Source organism: Capra hircus, chromosome 10 (genome assembly GCF_001704415.2).
Source record: "Capra hircus breed San Clemente chromosome 10, ASM170441v1, whole genome shotgun sequence".
In the NCBI taxonomy this organism is placed as follows: Eukaryota; Metazoa; Chordata; class Mammalia; order Artiodactyla; family Bovidae; genus Capra; species Capra hircus.
This window is the reverse complement of record NC_030817.1, coordinates 79,484,021-79,500,870: the sequence shown is the minus strand read 5'-3', so window position 1 is coordinate 79,500,870 and position 16,850 is coordinate 79,484,021. Positions and strand designations below refer to the sequence as shown.

The 16,850-nt window shown below is 46.3% G+C and overlaps 1 protein-coding gene across 6 annotated transcripts; it reads left to right on the top strand.

The window, feature by feature from the left end:
* On the top strand, nucleotides 322–10,267 carry RBM23 (RNA binding motif protein 23). 6 transcript variants are annotated; one of them, XM_018054569.1, is made up of 16 exons: nucleotides 322–517; nucleotides 722–784; nucleotides 1,635–1,656; nucleotides 2,856–2,886; nucleotides 3,777–3,852; nucleotides 4,418–4,575; nucleotides 5,047–5,094; nucleotides 5,224–5,397; nucleotides 5,645–5,698; nucleotides 5,849–5,966; nucleotides 6,063–6,215; nucleotides 6,300–6,437; nucleotides 6,967–7,032; nucleotides 8,505–8,700; nucleotides 8,787–8,918; nucleotides 9,007–10,203. In XM_018054569.1, exons 5-16 carry the CDS (start codon nucleotides 3,787–3,789, stop codon nucleotides 9,093–9,095), a joined length of 1,392 nt encoding a protein of 463 aa, XP_017910058.1. In that variant the 5' UTR covers nucleotides 322–517; nucleotides 722–784; nucleotides 1,635–1,656; nucleotides 2,856–2,886; nucleotides 3,777–3,786; the 3' UTR covers nucleotides 9,096–10,203. The 6 variants fall into 6 exon arrangements, with proteins under 6 accessions (XP_017910058.1, XP_005685327.1, XP_017910059.1 ...); XM_005685270.2 differs by lacking the exons at nucleotides 722–784; nucleotides 1,635–1,656; nucleotides 2,856–2,886 and having other exon boundaries at nucleotides 9,007–9,091; nucleotides 9,177–10,267; XM_018054570.1 differs by lacking the exons at nucleotides 1,635–1,656; nucleotides 2,856–2,886.

Genomic DNA, 16,850 nt, shown 5'->3' with positions numbered 1-16,850 from the left:
GACCTCAACCGCACCTCATTACCTCGCGGTGTTGGCCCAGACTACCACTGTGCTGGGAACTGGGTAGGAGGGTTCTATCTCAGTTCTCGGACCGCTTTCCCCGCTTTCTGCAAATCGTTTAACCAATGAGAGCGATAGGTGGCTACCTAAGGACCCTTCTGCTTTCCTTGAGTCCCGGCAAGGTTAACCAATCAATGGGAACTTGGCTGTTGCTAAGAGACCATTGAATTTGGCTCCACCCATACTTAGGATTTTAGCCAATGAAAATCTGTACTTTGGTCTGTTGCCGCGAAACCCGTGAGATAAATTCCAGCGGCTGAATGTTTCGGCGCCTGCGCAGATTGGGGAAGGTTCTGGAAGGCAGTGGAGCTGCCGCCATTTTGCGGGAAGAGGAGTAGCTCCGGCTCTAGTGCTGCTTTTATTGCCGAGTCTCTGGAAGATAGCGGTGGTTCGTGTCCCCCGCCACACCCAAAGGAACAGGGGGAACCGGGACCCCCGCTGCGGGGACCCGGAACTGGTAAGAAACCCCGAAACCGGGTTCCCCCCGCAACGTCACCTATGCGTGACGTTGCCGCGCGGCCCCTCCCCTTGACGTCACAGGCAGAAAATGGAGTCGAGAGCAGAGTCAGGCAAACTTTTAAAATTAAAAAAAAAAAAAAAGTTTTTGTTTATTTTGACCTGGAAGTGTTCGCTGCCTAACTAATCACTGGCACGATTTTAGGGATCGGCACCCTCGTGGCTGTATCCTTCAGCGATGAAGATGTTTCAAGGATCCGAATGACTGGTCTGTTGGTCCCCATAACCTTGACGTTCAGGGTGTCCCACACTGTGGAGGGAGCATCGACCTACCGCGGTCTCAGAGGATTCGTGGGATCCGTTTTCAACCCCTAGTGGCGCCAGAGAGAGATGAGGAAATTGAGGTTTCTTCCTCAGTCTTCCTTATGTGGGAGACTTATGTTCACTATGTTGGCGGCTCTGCCCACATACTCCGCGGCGGTAGAGGAGCATAGTGGGGCCACACAGGAGGTTTTAGCATCGGGACGCTGGCCCTCACAGAGATGCTGCCAGTTACTTACTTGCAGGACCGTTTTTTGAAGCGTGGCCTTGGTTTGTTACGCATGGGAATGTTTTTGTCTTTCTCATTGTTCTTGTTCTTAATTTGTTTGGAGATGTTTGTGCCCAGCTCAGTGACCAGACCCAGGAGGTGGCGCTGCCCATCACCCCTGGGACTCCAGCGTTTGGTGAATGAATTCTGTCTGATTGGGGCTGACAGCGTATTTTCGCTCTCCTGTGGCCCGGCTGCAGTGGGGCTTAAGTGCTGGCTTGGGTCTGGTCTGTGTTATGACAAGGTCCGCGCCATACCATGATGGTGGGTCCCTAATGCAATTTTTGGAGCGGGGTTGGGAGAAAGCAGTATAATGTTTAAATGTGTGGTATTGAATGGACTTTAACCCATAAGTTAGAACTTAAAGAGTTCGAAAACTCCCTACCTGAAAGCATATAAGTGTTTGGGACTTTTCTGCTATTTAGGACATCTAGAAGATAGACTAAACCCAGCAAGATTCCAAGTTTCAAAGTGTGCTAGTGTTTTATATATGTGTGTTTCTAAATATATCCATTCATTTGTTTCTTAGGTCTGAAAACTTTATTCCACAGGTAGGGGTTCCTTTGTCAACTTATGTGAAAGTTGTTGCATATCTTAAGTTATCCCTGCACTGGACTAGCACTCAACAAAGAGCAGTTCTTGAAACTAGAAGCATTTCATTTGGAGAATTAAAGGCAGGCTATAAAAAACGAAGAGCAGTGTTATGACACTTAGAAATTTTGTGTAGACTTGGCAGTCAGATGACTGAAAGGAACAGAGTTTGTAGATCAAAAACTTACTTATAGAACCATTTTTCCCCCCACCATAGGTCAGATAGCATATATTAAAATCAGTCTGGTTCCTAATATTTTGAAGCATATACTGTACTTTTTTTTTTTGAAGCATATACTATTGCAAATTGGTTATCTCTATAAGCCACACAATAAGATATGACTAATGAGACTGATGCTTTTCATATACCTATGAGGACATTAATTCTCCAGATGAGTGTATATTTAAAAATAGACATCTTTGTATGCTGTGTACTTTTCTTTTTTAAGGAATTTAAGTTACAAACCACATGAGAGAGTGGTAACCTGAACATTAGAGTCAGAAGATTTCTGATCAAGGATCAGCTCCTCCATTTGAGCTTTGTGACTTTGGGCTGTTGACAGAAACTCCCGTTTTTTCATCTGTGCATTAGATCCAATATTGCCTGTAGCGTATGTTACCATTGATAACTAAATAAATGTAAGATAAAGAGATTGAGTTCACTGGTTTTTGGACACCTATTTGATTTTGGTTTGGTTTCCATTTTAAGCCTTAAGTTTGGGTCCAACTAAGTTTTATTGTTGGCTGCTTCCAAGAATCTTATACTTGTAACATGTTTAGCACAGTGCCCAGCAATGTCAGGTACTACAAATGATAAATATGATTACTTTTATTAAATCATCAAAATAGGCTGTGCACTCTTGTCTCCAGTCAAGACAGCATGATTGGATGATGCATTAGCTGCTTTAAAGAGGACAAAGCTCTTGTGTATATGGAAAGTCTTAATTATAATTAGTCTATCTCCATAGAAGTTCTTCAGATTAGTTTTTTTCAGTTTTATTAGGATATCAGTGACATAGAATAAAACTATACGTGTTAAGGTGTACACTTTGGTGGGTTTTGTTATGTACTAACACCCATGAAACCATCACCTCCCCAAATTCCAAAATGTTCTTTTATCTTTTCATCCTGGCCCCTCCCCACCTGTTCCTATCCTTAGGTAACCACTGACCTGCTTTCTGTCACTACAGGTTAGTTTGCATTTTCTAAAATTTTATGTAAATGTACATCATACAGTATGTACTTTTTTTTTGATAACCTCTTTCAGTGTAATTATTTTGAGATTTATCTGTGTTACATATTTTGATAATGTTGGAGTAGTAATCTTTGAATAATTTATCCTGTTCATTTCATTTGGTGTCTTCTGTTTTTATTATTTGACAGACCTGTGACAAAACACTTAAGAAAGACCATAGCTAAATATGAAAGCTTGGGGCAGGCAAGAAGTCCTACTGTATGTCCCTAGACAGAAATGCTTCAGACTGGGGCTGGTTAAGCCATCTTAATCATAGTCTTTCTGAATTACTCAAACTCTAGTTGGTGTTGTACAGAAAATGCTTAATGATGAATCCCCTCATTTGTGTGTGTTTGGGTCAGGGGTGTGGGGAAAAGCTTAGGACAAATTACTTTGCCTTAGGTATTACTTTGTCTTGCTTTTAATTTTTATTCTTGTAGTCTTACCTTTTTAATGGAATATGTGCCAATTTAAGTTTAAAGCAGTTATTTATTCAGAATTTTGAATAGTAGAATGGAGGCCAAGTGCCCACTATAAATAGTAAGTTTGAGTACCTGCATTTTCTTTTAACAGGAAAAGGACTGTATTATATTTTGTCTCTATCTAGACATCTAATTTTCTTCTAGACCCTGACCGTTTATAAGCCACAAAGCAGAACTAGTTCAGATCTGTAAGGTGCAAAAATAAATGTAGGGTAAGCAACAGCTGGTAAGATACCTTTGGAGTTCGAGAAACAAAACTGTATGTTCTGGTGTCTGTTTTCTTCAAAGGGGGAGGGAATGTGGGGTGCCGGAAGGGGAGGAAAAATATAAATGAGGTTCTTATGTATCTATATCTTTTCCCCAGATCTGCTACAATGGCATCTGATGACTTTGATATAGTGATTGAGGCCATGCTGGAGGCTCCCTATAAAAAAGAGGAGGTAATATTCCCCATCTCACTCTCGGAATTGGGTTAGTAAGAAAAAGCAGTTGTGGCTCATCAGTTTCAGTGTTTTAGGAATTTTCTTTCCCTGTTCATTTATTATGTACAGTGGCTATTCATGAAAGGTATAATCTTTCAGTAGTCACTGCTAGAGACCAGTACTCAAAGGCCATGCTTGCAGAAAGGGCCCAGAAAACTGGGGGTGAGGGGGCAACATAAAGTTGGGATGGGAACCCTTTGCTTACAGCTGTCAATGACACAGAAGAAAGTTGCTATATCCCAGACATAACTCATTTCTCACTGTCCTGGGAGATAGATGTTACTGGAACACATGCCGGATAGCTAACGTTTGACTGTAAAATCTCATTTCTTCTTTTTGGGTAGTTCCCATCCTTCTCTTACTCTCTTTGTTAGGAGATCTAGGTGCTCAGAAACTGTTAGGGTAATTGAGAGTTTTGATTGCATGAGCTTTCTTCCTTGTCCACTTAGTTCTTGCCTTGCCCAATGGAATCTGTGTGTCTGCCACCTGATGCCTTGTGTTGTTTTCCTGGTGAACCCCTTAGGATGGGCAGCAAAGGAAAGAGGCTAAAAAGGACAGTCCCAGCAACACGACCAACAGCACCAGCAGCGTTGACACCAGTGGCTGTGGTACTGGTGGGAGCAATGTCACTGATGGGACCGGCGCCACCAGTGGAAACGGCACGAGTGGGGAGGCAAGCACGTGAGTGTGGCATGAGGAAGGGGGTTGGCCGCTTGGGGACGGAAAACAGCTTTGTCCATTATACGAACAGCTGGAACAGAGAGGTGGTTGTTCATGAGACTTCCTACTTTAGCAATGGCTCCACTGGGTCATGGGAATAATGGTGATTTGGTGTAATGATCTTCCAGTGTAGACTTGTGGATCAGTCCTAGTTTTGATATATTTCATATGAATAAAATAACAGGAGGATCTCTGATTTGAAAACACCAGATACCGTTCCCTTCCCTGGCGGGGAAATGGCCATTTCATATGCCTGACAGTGTTCAGGGCTGTGTGTAACCTGATGTCATACCATTGTCAGGAACTCCTGCCATACTGTCTTCTAGATTTTGGTCTTTTGCTGGTTTCTGTTTCATCCTAGCCTCACTGTCATTTGGTTTCCTTGGGAGAGATAATGAAACCTCTGTAATAAGAGTTGATACTCTCTCACAGGAAGAAGAGGAGTCGGAGCCATAGTAAAAGCAGGGAGAGAAAACGCAGGTCAGTCATGCTGGGGACACTTGGGTTTTGAGAGTTATAAATGGAAAGATACCAGGGAAAGCTATACATGAAAGGCCAGAGGAGGTTGGTTGGTTCTTTAAGAAACTTAATAGTCATTTTTATCCATAGTCGTAGTCGAGACCGGGATCGTCACAGGCAGAAAAATAGTCGGAGCCGAAGTCGAGATCGGCAGCGTCGCCACCGCAGCCGTAGCTGGGATCGTCGACATAGTAATGAGTCACGAAGTCGAGACTGGCGTCGTGAGGATCGTGTACACTACAGGAGTCCACCGCTTGCCACTGGGTATCACCTTTTGCTGATAAGATCACCTTTGTATTCTGGGTAAAACCAAGTGCACCGTAGTCCCTGCCTAAGGGTGCTTGTATCCTGTTGTTGGGATGGGCAGGAGACCCGGTGACTGGAGGGGTGGTACTCAGAACTTGCATGTGTGATGAGGTGCTATAATCTTTTTTTCTCGTGGTGGAAGACTCAGCACTGGGCCAAGTGTGAATAGAGGTGGTTTTCAGTTTTCTTGTTCTCTGTTCTGTAGGCGTAGGTATGGACACAGTAAGAGTCCTCATTTCAGAGAGAAGAGCCCAGTCAGGTGAGTTGTTAATGAGCCCTCTTTCAGGGACTGTGAATTATGAGTGAAAAGTGGTTTGAGGCAAACCAGAGGAATGTGTAGTTCTCGAGGGCAGCTGAAGAACAATGCCCAGGTATTGGGAGGGAAGGTGTCAACAGCTGTGCTCTGCAGGGAGCCTGTTGACAACTTGAGTCCGGAGGAGCGGGACGCCCGCACAGTGTTCTGCATGCAGTTGGCTGCCCGCATTCGGCCTCGAGACCTGGAGGACTTTTTCTCTGCTGTTGGCAAGGTAACCCTCTTCTCCCTCTTAGTTGGCTTGGGGTAGCCTGTCTTCTATCCATCCCCCTTTATGCCCAACTCAGGATTTCCCTCCTGCCCTGGATAGGTTCGAGACGTCCGTATCATCTCAGACCGGAACTCACGTCGGTCTAAAGGCATTGCCTATGTAGAATTCTGTGAGATCCAGTCTGTGCCGCTGGCCATTGGGCTGACTGGGCAGCGGCTGCTAGGAGTGCCAATCATTGTACAGGCCTCACAGGTGAGTAGCCTGAGAAATGGACTTGAGAAGATGGAGTTGAATGTGGTAGGTGTGAGCGTAACCTATCATTTCCTCCTTCCGCAGGCTGAGAAAAACCGCCTGGCAGCCATGGCCAATAACCTGCAGAAGGGCAGTGGTGGACCAATGCGCCTTTATGTGGGCTCCCTACACTTCAATATCACTGAGGACATGCTCCGGGGCATCTTTGAGCCCTTTGGCAAAGTGAGTAGAAAGAGAGGGGAACCTCTGAAGGGAGTTGGGAACAGTGGGGAGGGTGAGTGTACCTCATCTGTCTGATCATGGTTAACCCAATGCATATTTCATAAGGGCCACGTGGGTCCCTCCTGGGAAAGTTGGCTCCATCTCTGCATTCTTACTGCTCAGGAGATAAATTAGGCACTGTGAAATCAAATAGTGGGGTCCAGATTAAGTAAGATGAGTCAGCAAAAGTGTTTTGGAAAAAAACGGTTTTTGTCTCTCTTTTTAAAATGATTTGGAGAGATAGAATAGGTTGGTTAGAAAGATAGAGGTATTTAAAATAATCTAAGTAGGGGACTTTCCTGGTGGCTCAGTTGTTAAGACTCTGTGCTTCCACTGCACGGGGCACAGATCACAGATTCCATCCCTCGTGGAGGAACTCAGGTCCTATGTGGCACATGCTATGCATAGCACAGCCGAACAAAGCAGTCTGGGTAGGAAAGGTCAAAGGTGTGGCTTAGCCGGAAGATCGTTATTTCTCTTTATTTTGCAGATTGATAATATTGTCTTGATGAAGGACTCAGAAACAGGCCGCTCCAAAGGTTATGGTTTTATTACGGTGAGTCTCTAGTCTTTAACTTTTGATTTTAGTTTAGGTTGTCCATTTGTCTGATTTTGTAGCTCAGCTTCATCCTCCTCCCGTAGGAACGGTCTTAATGACCCATAAACCCTGCTGCCTGAAGCTTGGACTAGCCTTCTGCCCCTTGAGATGAATGCATTGCTTGAGATCTTGGCTTTGCTCCCATACTCTGTCAGTGGCACTGGTATGGGGTGTCCAGGAGTTCAACCAGCCTCCCTGGTGCTACAACTTGCTGTTTGGGTAATAGTAATAATTCCAGGATGCAGCTGAGGTTGGGGGATGAGGGAGGTCAGGTATGGGCTTTATTGTATATGTATGTTATTGATTTGGTATATTTTCATGATGGGGTGGGAATAAGAAGTTATATACTTTCCTCTGCTGCCCTGTTTGAAGCAGTTTCTCCACTGAGAAATACTTTCATATTTAAATACTATTGTAGGGAAAATAGTGAGGCCACCTAATAGTGGGCAAGTCTCACCTTTTCCTGACACTCCAACAAAATTGTCTCCCATAACTGGTTCTTCCATGTGACTCCAGGCTGAGGACTGGTTGCCAGCCACAAAGTCTGATAGAAGCTGCTATTTTCTGGGCTCAATCCAGGCAGCCTACACCCCCACAGTTGCCTGCAGGGCAGAGGGGAGGTAGGTTATGTTCTACCATGGGAATTGCTCATCACAGAAGTATCCAGTAAAAGCAAGCCACCTACATACACCACCTGCCTAGGAACTGTCATTACCACGTGCCAGGCCCTAGGGCAGGTAATACCAGAGTAAATAAAGCCAGCTGTGGGGTTCATGGTGGCAAGTACCTTCTTTAGCTCCCCATGTGACTGAGATTCGGAAAGGTTCCTGTGGCGTCTTTCTGCCCTTGTGTTACTGCCTTTTAGGTCAACACCCTTGACACATAAACAGCAGACTAGGAATCCTCATTATGTCAGGCTGCTGCTGAAAGGGACTGGAGAGTTAGAGGCCCTGTGGCCAGTAGGCCAGAGAGGTGGGGTGGGACTGGGGATGCAATCTTGCTTTCAGTACCAGGCTTGTGCCCTCCTGAGGCTGTGCCTTTCCTAGTTCTTGACTAAGGACTGAAACTTACTAGTCCTGAGGGCTGAAATGAAACTCAGGAGCCTTGGATCTCAGCCTGTATTACTTCCATCTGATATACCCATTTGTGAAACAGCCAGTCAGGTGAGGCTCCCTACAGATAACACACTGTTAGGTTCTTAGTGGAGCTGGAAAATTGAAAAGTGATTGCCCTTGAGTCAGCTGGAAAGGGTTCTTTTCAGAGAACCATTTGGGAGGATGGGATCCTAGGTGACATTCCTTGGGAAAGCAAAGTCTGAGCCATAGTGAGCATGCGATTTTCTTGGGACAGTAGGACTAGGGAGTGTTTGTGGGGCTTTGAGAGCATGTCTGTGGCCAGGAGGTACCTGATACGCCCTGGGTTTCTTGTAGTTCTCTGACTCAGAGTGTGCCCGACGGGCCTTGGAACAGTTGAATGGCTTTGGGCTTGCTGGTCGACCTATGAGGATTGGCCACGTGACCGAGCGACCGGATGGTGGCACAGACATCACTTTTCCTGATGGAGACCAGGAGCTAGACCTGGGATCAGCGGGTGGGCGTTTGCAGCTCGTGGCCAAATTGGCAGAAGGTAGGTTTCCTTGTGGAGTGAAGAACGTGGGGTTGAGTTTTACACTAAGGGTTAGGACTTAACCCCACCTCTTCTTTCCCTCTGAGGCTCTGGAATCCAGCTGCCAACCAGCACTGCTGCTGCCGCTGCTGTGGCCCAAGCTGCTGCTGCTCAAGCTGCTGCCCTGCAATTGAATGGAGCAGTTCCCCTGGGCGCCCTGAACCCAGCGGCTCTGACTGGTAGACTTGAACTTGGGGAAGGGAGAGAAGGGTTAGGCCTGGAAGGCAGGAATACTCTGCTAACTCTGCGTGCCTCTCTTTGTTCTAGCTCTGAGTCCGGCCCTGAACCTCGCCTCCCAGGCGATCGCCTCCCAGTGCTTCCAGCTTTCCAGCCTCTTTACCCCCCAAACCATGTGAGTCACAAGGCCCAACTCGCGTCAGTGTTCATAGTTATTTTCTTTCCTTCAGCTTCCTGTTTACATCTCCTCCTTGCCACAGGTAAATCAGTGGCTTGGTCCACTGCCTCCCTGTGCCTCTGGGTCTTGCCACTCCCTGCTCCACATCTACCCTTCCACGGCCCCTTCTCTCCGTTTTGTGGACCAAGCCATTCTGAGGGCATGAACACTGACGGTGGGGGAACTGGGGGCCCCCCTTAGACACCAAGAAGGGCTCCTACCCACAACAGCCCCAGTGGAAATAGACTCTGCTGATCAAAGCCGCTGGTCGAAGAGAACAGCATCTTCACTTGCGTTGAACATCTGTTTCTCTGTGTTCATCATCTCCTGGGATGACCTTCATTGTCCTTCCCAACCACCTGTTACTGATTCTTCGATTCCTGCCCCTTTGGGAAGGCGATAGGGCATTAAGTGAAGGAACTGATTGCTCTCTTCCTGTACCTTTATCCCGCAATCTGTCACAGAAATCCCCTGAAACCTCTGGTCTGGGAGGACTTTGGAGTGTGAGGGGTTGAACCTTGCTGCTACAGGGCCCTGGAAGGTAGTGTGGACGTGTGCATTGGGAAGCCTGCCTTAGACCTCACCTTGGGGCCAGAACTGCTTCTCTGAGCTCAGGATCTTGCTGGGAGGTGTGGGAATAATCTGCCAGCCATTTTGGGTGTCTTTGGGGTATTCAGGAGTTTAATGAAAGGTAGGGTACCTTTCTGGTACCATCCAGCTTTGTGTAGTTGTCTTTTCCTTTGGTCCAGGGTGGGAATATGGAGGGGAGACTGCTGCTCTCCACCACTTCCCTGTGCCTCTGAAGACTGGGCTCAGGCCCAGCTGTTAAAGCTACTCTTGTCCCCTTGATGGACACATATGAGCCCTTCTCACTGGATTTTATACCCTGTGTCTGTGTACATAAATATATATATATATATATATAAACTTTGTACAAAAGGTATGTCCCACTGTTGTGGCGGCCACTGCCCATATGTGTGTGGTCTCAGTCCCTTAGTGTGTGTGTCTGATGTTAACTTCTGAGCCAACACCACGAATGGTTCTTGGGATATAAAGTATTTATAATGTCATTGTGTTTTCTTTCCTTAATTTTTAAAAAATCTGATCTTTTGGAAGAAAAACAGACCAGACACACACCCTGTCTGTATCCGCTTTATAGTCCCATGGTCTTCATGCCCTGTGATCTCCACCTCTGTCTTTATCTTAATTATCTCTAAACACACTGCCCATTGGACAGACTCTCCCGCTGGCTCTACCTGGGGACAGATCTTGTCTTTCCACCAGATGGCAGTGTGACAGTAGCACATTCTGCACCTTTTTCTGGGGGTGGGGTGGGGTGGGGGGGTTGTGATCCTGAGAAGCTTAAGTACAAAGGAAGCCTCCTCAGCTCACCATTCTTACCCTCTTGATCTCTGTGGCCTGCCTTTGGACCTCTTTGTGTAGAAATCCAGTCTAGTATCCAAAGGGGTTTGGGCATTATACATCAGGGCTCCCCTAGGCCTTAGGTCTGTAATTGTTCATCCTTTCAGTCCCTTCAACTCTTGCTTCCCGTATGGCTCAGCCTGGGACAACACAGGCCTGGGCCGATCCATGCATTCCAGGGAGTTGAGTATTCTAGGCATGGCCTTAACAAAGGTGAAGCACACCTTCCTCTGCCTGCTTTATAAGGCTTAGGACAGGGGGCCAGCCCAGAGCCTCGGTCACCAACTGCGGACCAGCCAAGAGAAGGTCTGAGGTTCCAGGGACACAGCTGAACCTCAGACCTGTCTTCCTCCTGTGGGCCTCCTCCATTCTTTACTGGTCTCTATGGCAACAATGTTAAGGCTTTATTGTCATGCTAAAAATATGGATAATTGCTGCTAGGTTTTTTAATTTGTCAGTTAAGGCTTCTAAGCAGAGTGCTGGTTTTTTGGTGGTGAGCTTCTGAGGTTGCTCTTGACACCGAAGTGTTAAGTACATGAAACCTACTTGTGGCACAGAATGCCACTGGGACTCCGGAGGGACTTCTAGGCTGCTGCCACCTCACCCAGTGTCACCCCTACCCCTTCCTTATCCTTGTTTGCTCTCTCAACCTGAAGAAGGGAAGGAGGCTGCATTATTTTTAGGTAGGAGCAGCTGGCTGTGGCCCAGTCCCCATGTAGTTATTGATTGGGATGCTAATGCATCCTGAGCTCAGTACAGACTGTTTGTATACATCATCCTAAGGCTGTGGACCAGGCCTCCTCACGGCAGTATCGAATGCCTTCAGACTATAAGTACCCACAGGCCTTGCCTCCTGCCTCAGGTGGGCCCCATCACTACTCAGTTTCCTTATATTTCCATGCCTGGCTGCTTTGCCTTCCTGCACTGTGGGTCCTTCCACCTCAGTTCTTCCTTGCTCTCAGATCCTCACATAACATTTTTCGGGAGAAAGACAAGTATGGAAGTAAGGGGATGTCTAAGACAACTTCTGTTCTAGTGCTAACCCACATAAGGTGACAGCATCTAATGGATGACAGTGTCACTGCCTGTGACTCAAGGCCTTCTTATCACTCATAACACTGTAGGGGGTGGTTGGAGTGTAGAGAAGGGGCAGTAGGTAACCCCTTAGCTCAGCCTAATGTGGAGAAGCCTCGCGCTCAGCCTCCTGCCTGAGCGTGGTGGCCAAGCTGAGAGGAGAGAGGAGACTGTGAATCTGTTCCCAGTGCAGTCGCAGGCTCCCCATCAGTCCTCAGCTCTAAAAGGTTTTCACCTGACTTTTGGCTTACAGCTTCTGCTTTTGTCTTCTCTGAGGCAGCCCTGTTTTTTAAACTCCTGTATTCTTGACACGGATTCGTCCTGTTTCTTTCTTAGATTCTAACCACCCCCAGATGTGAGCTACCATGGAAGCTGGGCTGTGACTTACGAACCTTTAGTCTTTGCGTTTTGCACTTACAAAAAAGGGAAATGAACTAAAAACTTGAAGATACTCTGTCATAGCCCCTCTTTTCTCTTAAAGTCTGGTGTGAATCAGGAAGTGTTACTTGGACAGTGAGAAGAGGCTATCCTGGCTCCGAAAAGTGAGTGGTGGGAGGTGGTTAACAATAATGAGAATTTACGCAGCATTTATTGTGGGTTAGGCATTGCTCTAATCATTTTATGTGTATTGTCATTTAATCCTCACAATGACTCTCTGAAGTAGATTCTTTTATCTTCTTCACTTTGTCACGGAGGAAACTAACACCCAAAAGGTTAACTAACTTGTCCCTCGATTATGTAATTAACAAGTTTGGGATCCCAGTCCAGACAGTCTAGCTTCAGATCCCTGATCTTAACCTGCTTCTCAGCATCCCTGTGAAAGCCAAAGCCTTGGAGTCATGGGGAAGTGTCACTTTTTCTGTCTCTGTGTCCATACTTCTCAGTGTATCTTGAATTTTTCCAGTTCCATGTCTACTGTCCTGTTCTTTCTTGTGTTGTACTGTCTTATTATTTTTGCTGGTCAAAAATCCTGTTCTTTTAAGATTCTGATGCTTTCCTAGTTGAAGTTTATTTTCCTTTCAGTATGCTTGGTACTATTATAGTTCTTATTCCAGCTTTATTAAACAGTTCTTTGTAAACTCTGTTACTTGGTGGTTATATCTTGATGAAGTCAACCGTAGATGTGTTATTTTCATTATTGTTGTCTTTGCACATATGTTATATCTGTTGAGTTCAGTTAATCCCCTCTCAGTTCAAGTCAGACCTAGGCTTTCCAAACGCTCTCTCCCCTGTAGCCTGCTTAGCTCAGCAGCCTCTTCCATTTCTTCCTCACCCTTCCAAAAGAGAAGGCAACTTTACTTTTTTGGGGGTTACCATGGTAGCCTGTGATGCTTTCTGTCTAAAGTGCTGCTACCACCATCAGAGACTGATGTTTCCATGGCAACCAGGTGAAGTCAGTAGGCATGAGCTGAAGGCAGGAAAGGAACTTTGGTCTGAGAACTTGTGTATCTGAATTTTCTGGCTTCAATTACCCCCTCTTCCCTCCCAACTTTTATACTGTATATCCAGAACTGATTGCTCTCAAAATGTGTTCTTGACTGAAAGAGCTCTGTGTGAGGTGAAGCAGACCAATTAACTCAGGTCATGTGGGGAGGTGGAGGCAAGAAAAGATCTGATCAAAGATCACTTTTAAAAGTTGGATGAGTTTTCTTGGCTTTCCCAGATGATCTGCTCTCAAGAGCCCTTAAGGAACTGGCTGGAGTTACTAGAGACCCATTAAGCAGTTATTTTTGAGGCCAATGGGTGGATGAGATGCATGAAGATTGTAGAGGAGCCAGTCAGTGCTGGATTGCAAAAGGGGGAAACAATGACCTTGGAAATCAGAGAACTTGTCCGATTTGCCAGTGTTCCATAAAGGATGGGAACTTCAATCAGCTTTCAAGCATCTTGAAACCTGCTTGTTTAAAATGAGTGGTGCTGAGAATCCGCCTCCTCCCACCTCCTAGGCCCAACCAAGACAGGGGACCTCCACCCTGCAGCAGAAATATCATACTGTTGAACAACACCGTGTGGTTCAGATCTCTCTTCTGCCACAAACCAGCTGAGTAAGCTTGGGTGTTACTTCACTTCTGCAACTCAGACTCCTCACCTGTAAAAAGGAAATAATTACAAAGTTCCCGTGGCAGGCATGTCCTGAGGATTCAGTGAAATGATACATGGGAGGGCTTAGAACTGGTTGGTTTGTCCTCATTCCTGTTCCTGGGAATGCCTTCACACTTGACTTTCTACCTGACCTAATTCTTCCCAGCCTCAGAGAATGCCCGAGATGTACAGGGGGATGATGAAAATAAACCTGGATTGTTCCTGGGCTTAAATACCAGGCTCACAAGGCCCTGGGTCACCCACAGTCAGGCTAGCTTTCAGGAAAACCAGTCATCCCACTGGCCCAATCTCCTTTTATTCTTGAAACTCTACAATGGGATTACAACCAGATGACTTTGGAAAATCAAGGTGAGCCCCTCAGGTACTTTCAGGATACCTAGCACCCTCTGCTTGGTCTGGCTTGGGAAAATCCCAGAGCATTCTCTGTTACTGTCCTTTGCAAACTGCCCTCCTAATCTTCCCCCAAGCATTCCTATAGCACCTGTCTTTCTTGATTTCCAGAGCCTAACTCTACCTACTCTGGCAGTTCAGAGTAAGTATTTTAAATCAGCATTGGTCCTCTGCCTAAGGTTATAATTTGAACAGAAAAATGGGCAACTGTAGTATAAGACCATCCTTAGGCTTCAGTTGCCAATCTTCCCCTCAATACTCCCCAAGCAAGAAATCCGATAATGGGTCTCGTGAGTCCTGTGGGAGGTATGTTGGACTCTGTGGACCGCAACTTAAATGTGTATGCCCAGAGCAGGGCTATGCTTTGAGAGATTCGAACATTACATGGTGCCTGAATAAGGGGCTGGACACAAGTTGCCAAAAAACATTACTTCCCTATACTCCAATAAAAATTTTAAATAATAATGAATTTTTTAAAAAAAAAGCATAACTTCCACTGTTCACTTGTTTAATTATGAAGATATTTGCATTTTATCTAGTCTTCTTCACATCTTGTAGGATGTGGGATCTTAGTTCCCTGGCCAGGGATTGAACCCGTGCACCCTGCAGTGAGAGTGTGGAGTTTTAACCACTGAGCCACCCTTAGCCTTATTTTAAATTGGGAGAGCTGAGGTTCAGAAAGACAAGAGAGGTTAATAGTGACTTTCTCCATAGACTTCTATCCTGACTGCCAGCTAAAAAGGCTTGCATAGCCCCATCGAATTTGTATTCATTCACATGTTGAGTTTACATGGCCTCTAGGTTGTAAAGGCATGACATCAAGACTCAAATTCCTTGAGTATATCCATCTGAGAGCCCCCGGATGATAGAGGACAGAGAAGCAGGATGCTCTTAATCTGGCTTTGGGGCCCTTTACAACTTGGATGCACCATCCTCCCAAATTGTGCTCTGTTCTATACAGTGAGGGTCTTTACCTCATCATGTGGCAGGCTGCCCACCATTTCTTTTGTACATTTTTGCCACAAGACATTTCTTTTCCTTCTTTCCCCCTTCTGTCTACAGCCTATGTATAACCTTCAAGGCCCAGTTCCTAATATATGTCTTCCGAATGTTCTGTTTCTTTCATTCAGACTTCTTAGAGCACTTGTTGCAGCTTGCAGTTAGAATGTGGTGTAGTTTGCTGCTGCTCCAGCTGTGTCAGTGCTTCCTCCACCTGGTCCCTGCTCTCCAGCACGATTGTAAGCTGCCTGCGGGCAGGGATAGCATCTTGTTTTCTCCAGAGGGCCCACCGCAGTGACTTGGCGTATACAGTACTTGAGTGGAACAAGCATTTGCAGATGAAAGATGAAAAAGTCTAGGAAAATTTTACTTAGACTGATGCGGATTGGAGTAATGTTCGATAAATTAAAAGATGTATGTGTGGGTGGACTTTCTGGGAGTGAGGATTTAACCCAGAAGACTTGTGGAGTGTCCTTCCAGGGCTCTGGTGGCCTTTCAGTAGATGAGAGCGCTTGCTCCAGTCTCTAGAGGAAGGTTAGATGTAGCAGGGCAGAACTGTAAGCACAGGCCTAGAGCTCTTGGCCAATGAGGAGGCCTTGTGGGCCAGGGGGGGCGTGGGGTTCGTAGAGGTTGGGCAGGGGCTGGGCTCAGGGAGCAAAGACCCCAAGATAAAATCACAGTGATTAAGAGGATATGAGGGCAGAGAGGAACTTACCTGGCTCAGGCAGCTCGGCTCCAGGCCCCTTTGCTGGTCTCTCACAGTAGCCCAGGTCAGCAGCCTGCTCTTACTTCGCCTTGATCAGAGAGAGGATGAAGAGTTGGCCAGGCTCTCAGAGAAGACCCCATCTCTCCGAAGTCTGGCAGGAGCGGGGCTTCAGTTTCCGTCTGTTCTGAGCTCTTCCTGTAGGCGTTTGGAGGGAACACACAGATGGGTCGGGCTGATGGAACTGGCTGAGTTGGGGGGAGGGAAGCTTGTAGCGTGTGTGGCTCCCCTCGTGGGGGATGTCCTGCCATCATCATCTTTAGAATTCTGCCACATGAAAGACACTGGGCCTTTCAGTTCCTCACCTTCTCCAGTGACATTTGACCATTGGTGATCCGCTTCCTCTAGGAAACCCTTCTCCCTGGGCGGTGGCCGCTACTTCTTCGGCAGCTACATCCCCCCTGTGCTTCATCTGCCTGTCCTCAGGACACTCTCTTTGGTCCCTCTTTTTTGTAACAACGAAGCTTTGTTTTGTTTAAAATTATTTCGTTTATACCATAGGTAAAAACTCAAAAGGTAGAGAAAAGAGCTTACAATGAAAAGTAAACCTCCGAACCTGTCCTCCCCCTGCCCATTTCCCCTTCTCGGTATAATCAGTACCATCCTGGCTGGTGATTTGTTCTCACAGACCGACCCCTTTGGAAATCAGATGAAATTCATGAACCTGTTCTCAGATGAATGCGTGACTGCACAAACACATCAGATTGCACCATTTCACAAGAATCACAGACCCCTAAAGCCCATGTGTGGTTTGAGGCTAAGGATCCCAGCCTGTATTATACCCTCTTTCTTAGTATCTCTGTTAGTGGGTTCTTGGTGCAAAATGAAAATGGGTTCCTTCTTCAAGGAGCCTTGTTCAGGGACAGCAGAGCATTAAACTGAGCACAGGGCCTTGTGTGATTGCCCTGCGATGCCTCCTTTCCTTGGGCTTTTCTACTACTATCGTTAGGGCAGTTATTCTCATAT

What these genes read in the sequence shown, in the direction of transcription:
- RBM23 (XM_013966886.2), top strand. Translation starts at nt 3,754, where the DNA reads ATGTATCTATATCTTTTCCCCAGATCTGCTACAATGGCATCTGATGAC. An exon ending in ACGAGTGGGGAGGCAAGCAC is followed by an intron (nt 4,576 to 5,046) that starts GTGAGTGTGGCA and finishes ACTCTCTCACAG; the next exon opens with GAAGAAGAGGAGTCGGAGCC. An exon ending in CGTGGCCAAATTGGCAGAAG is followed by an intron (nt 8,701 to 8,786) that starts GTAGGTTTCCTT and finishes TTTCCCTCTGAG; the next exon opens with GCTCTGGAATCCAGCTGCCA.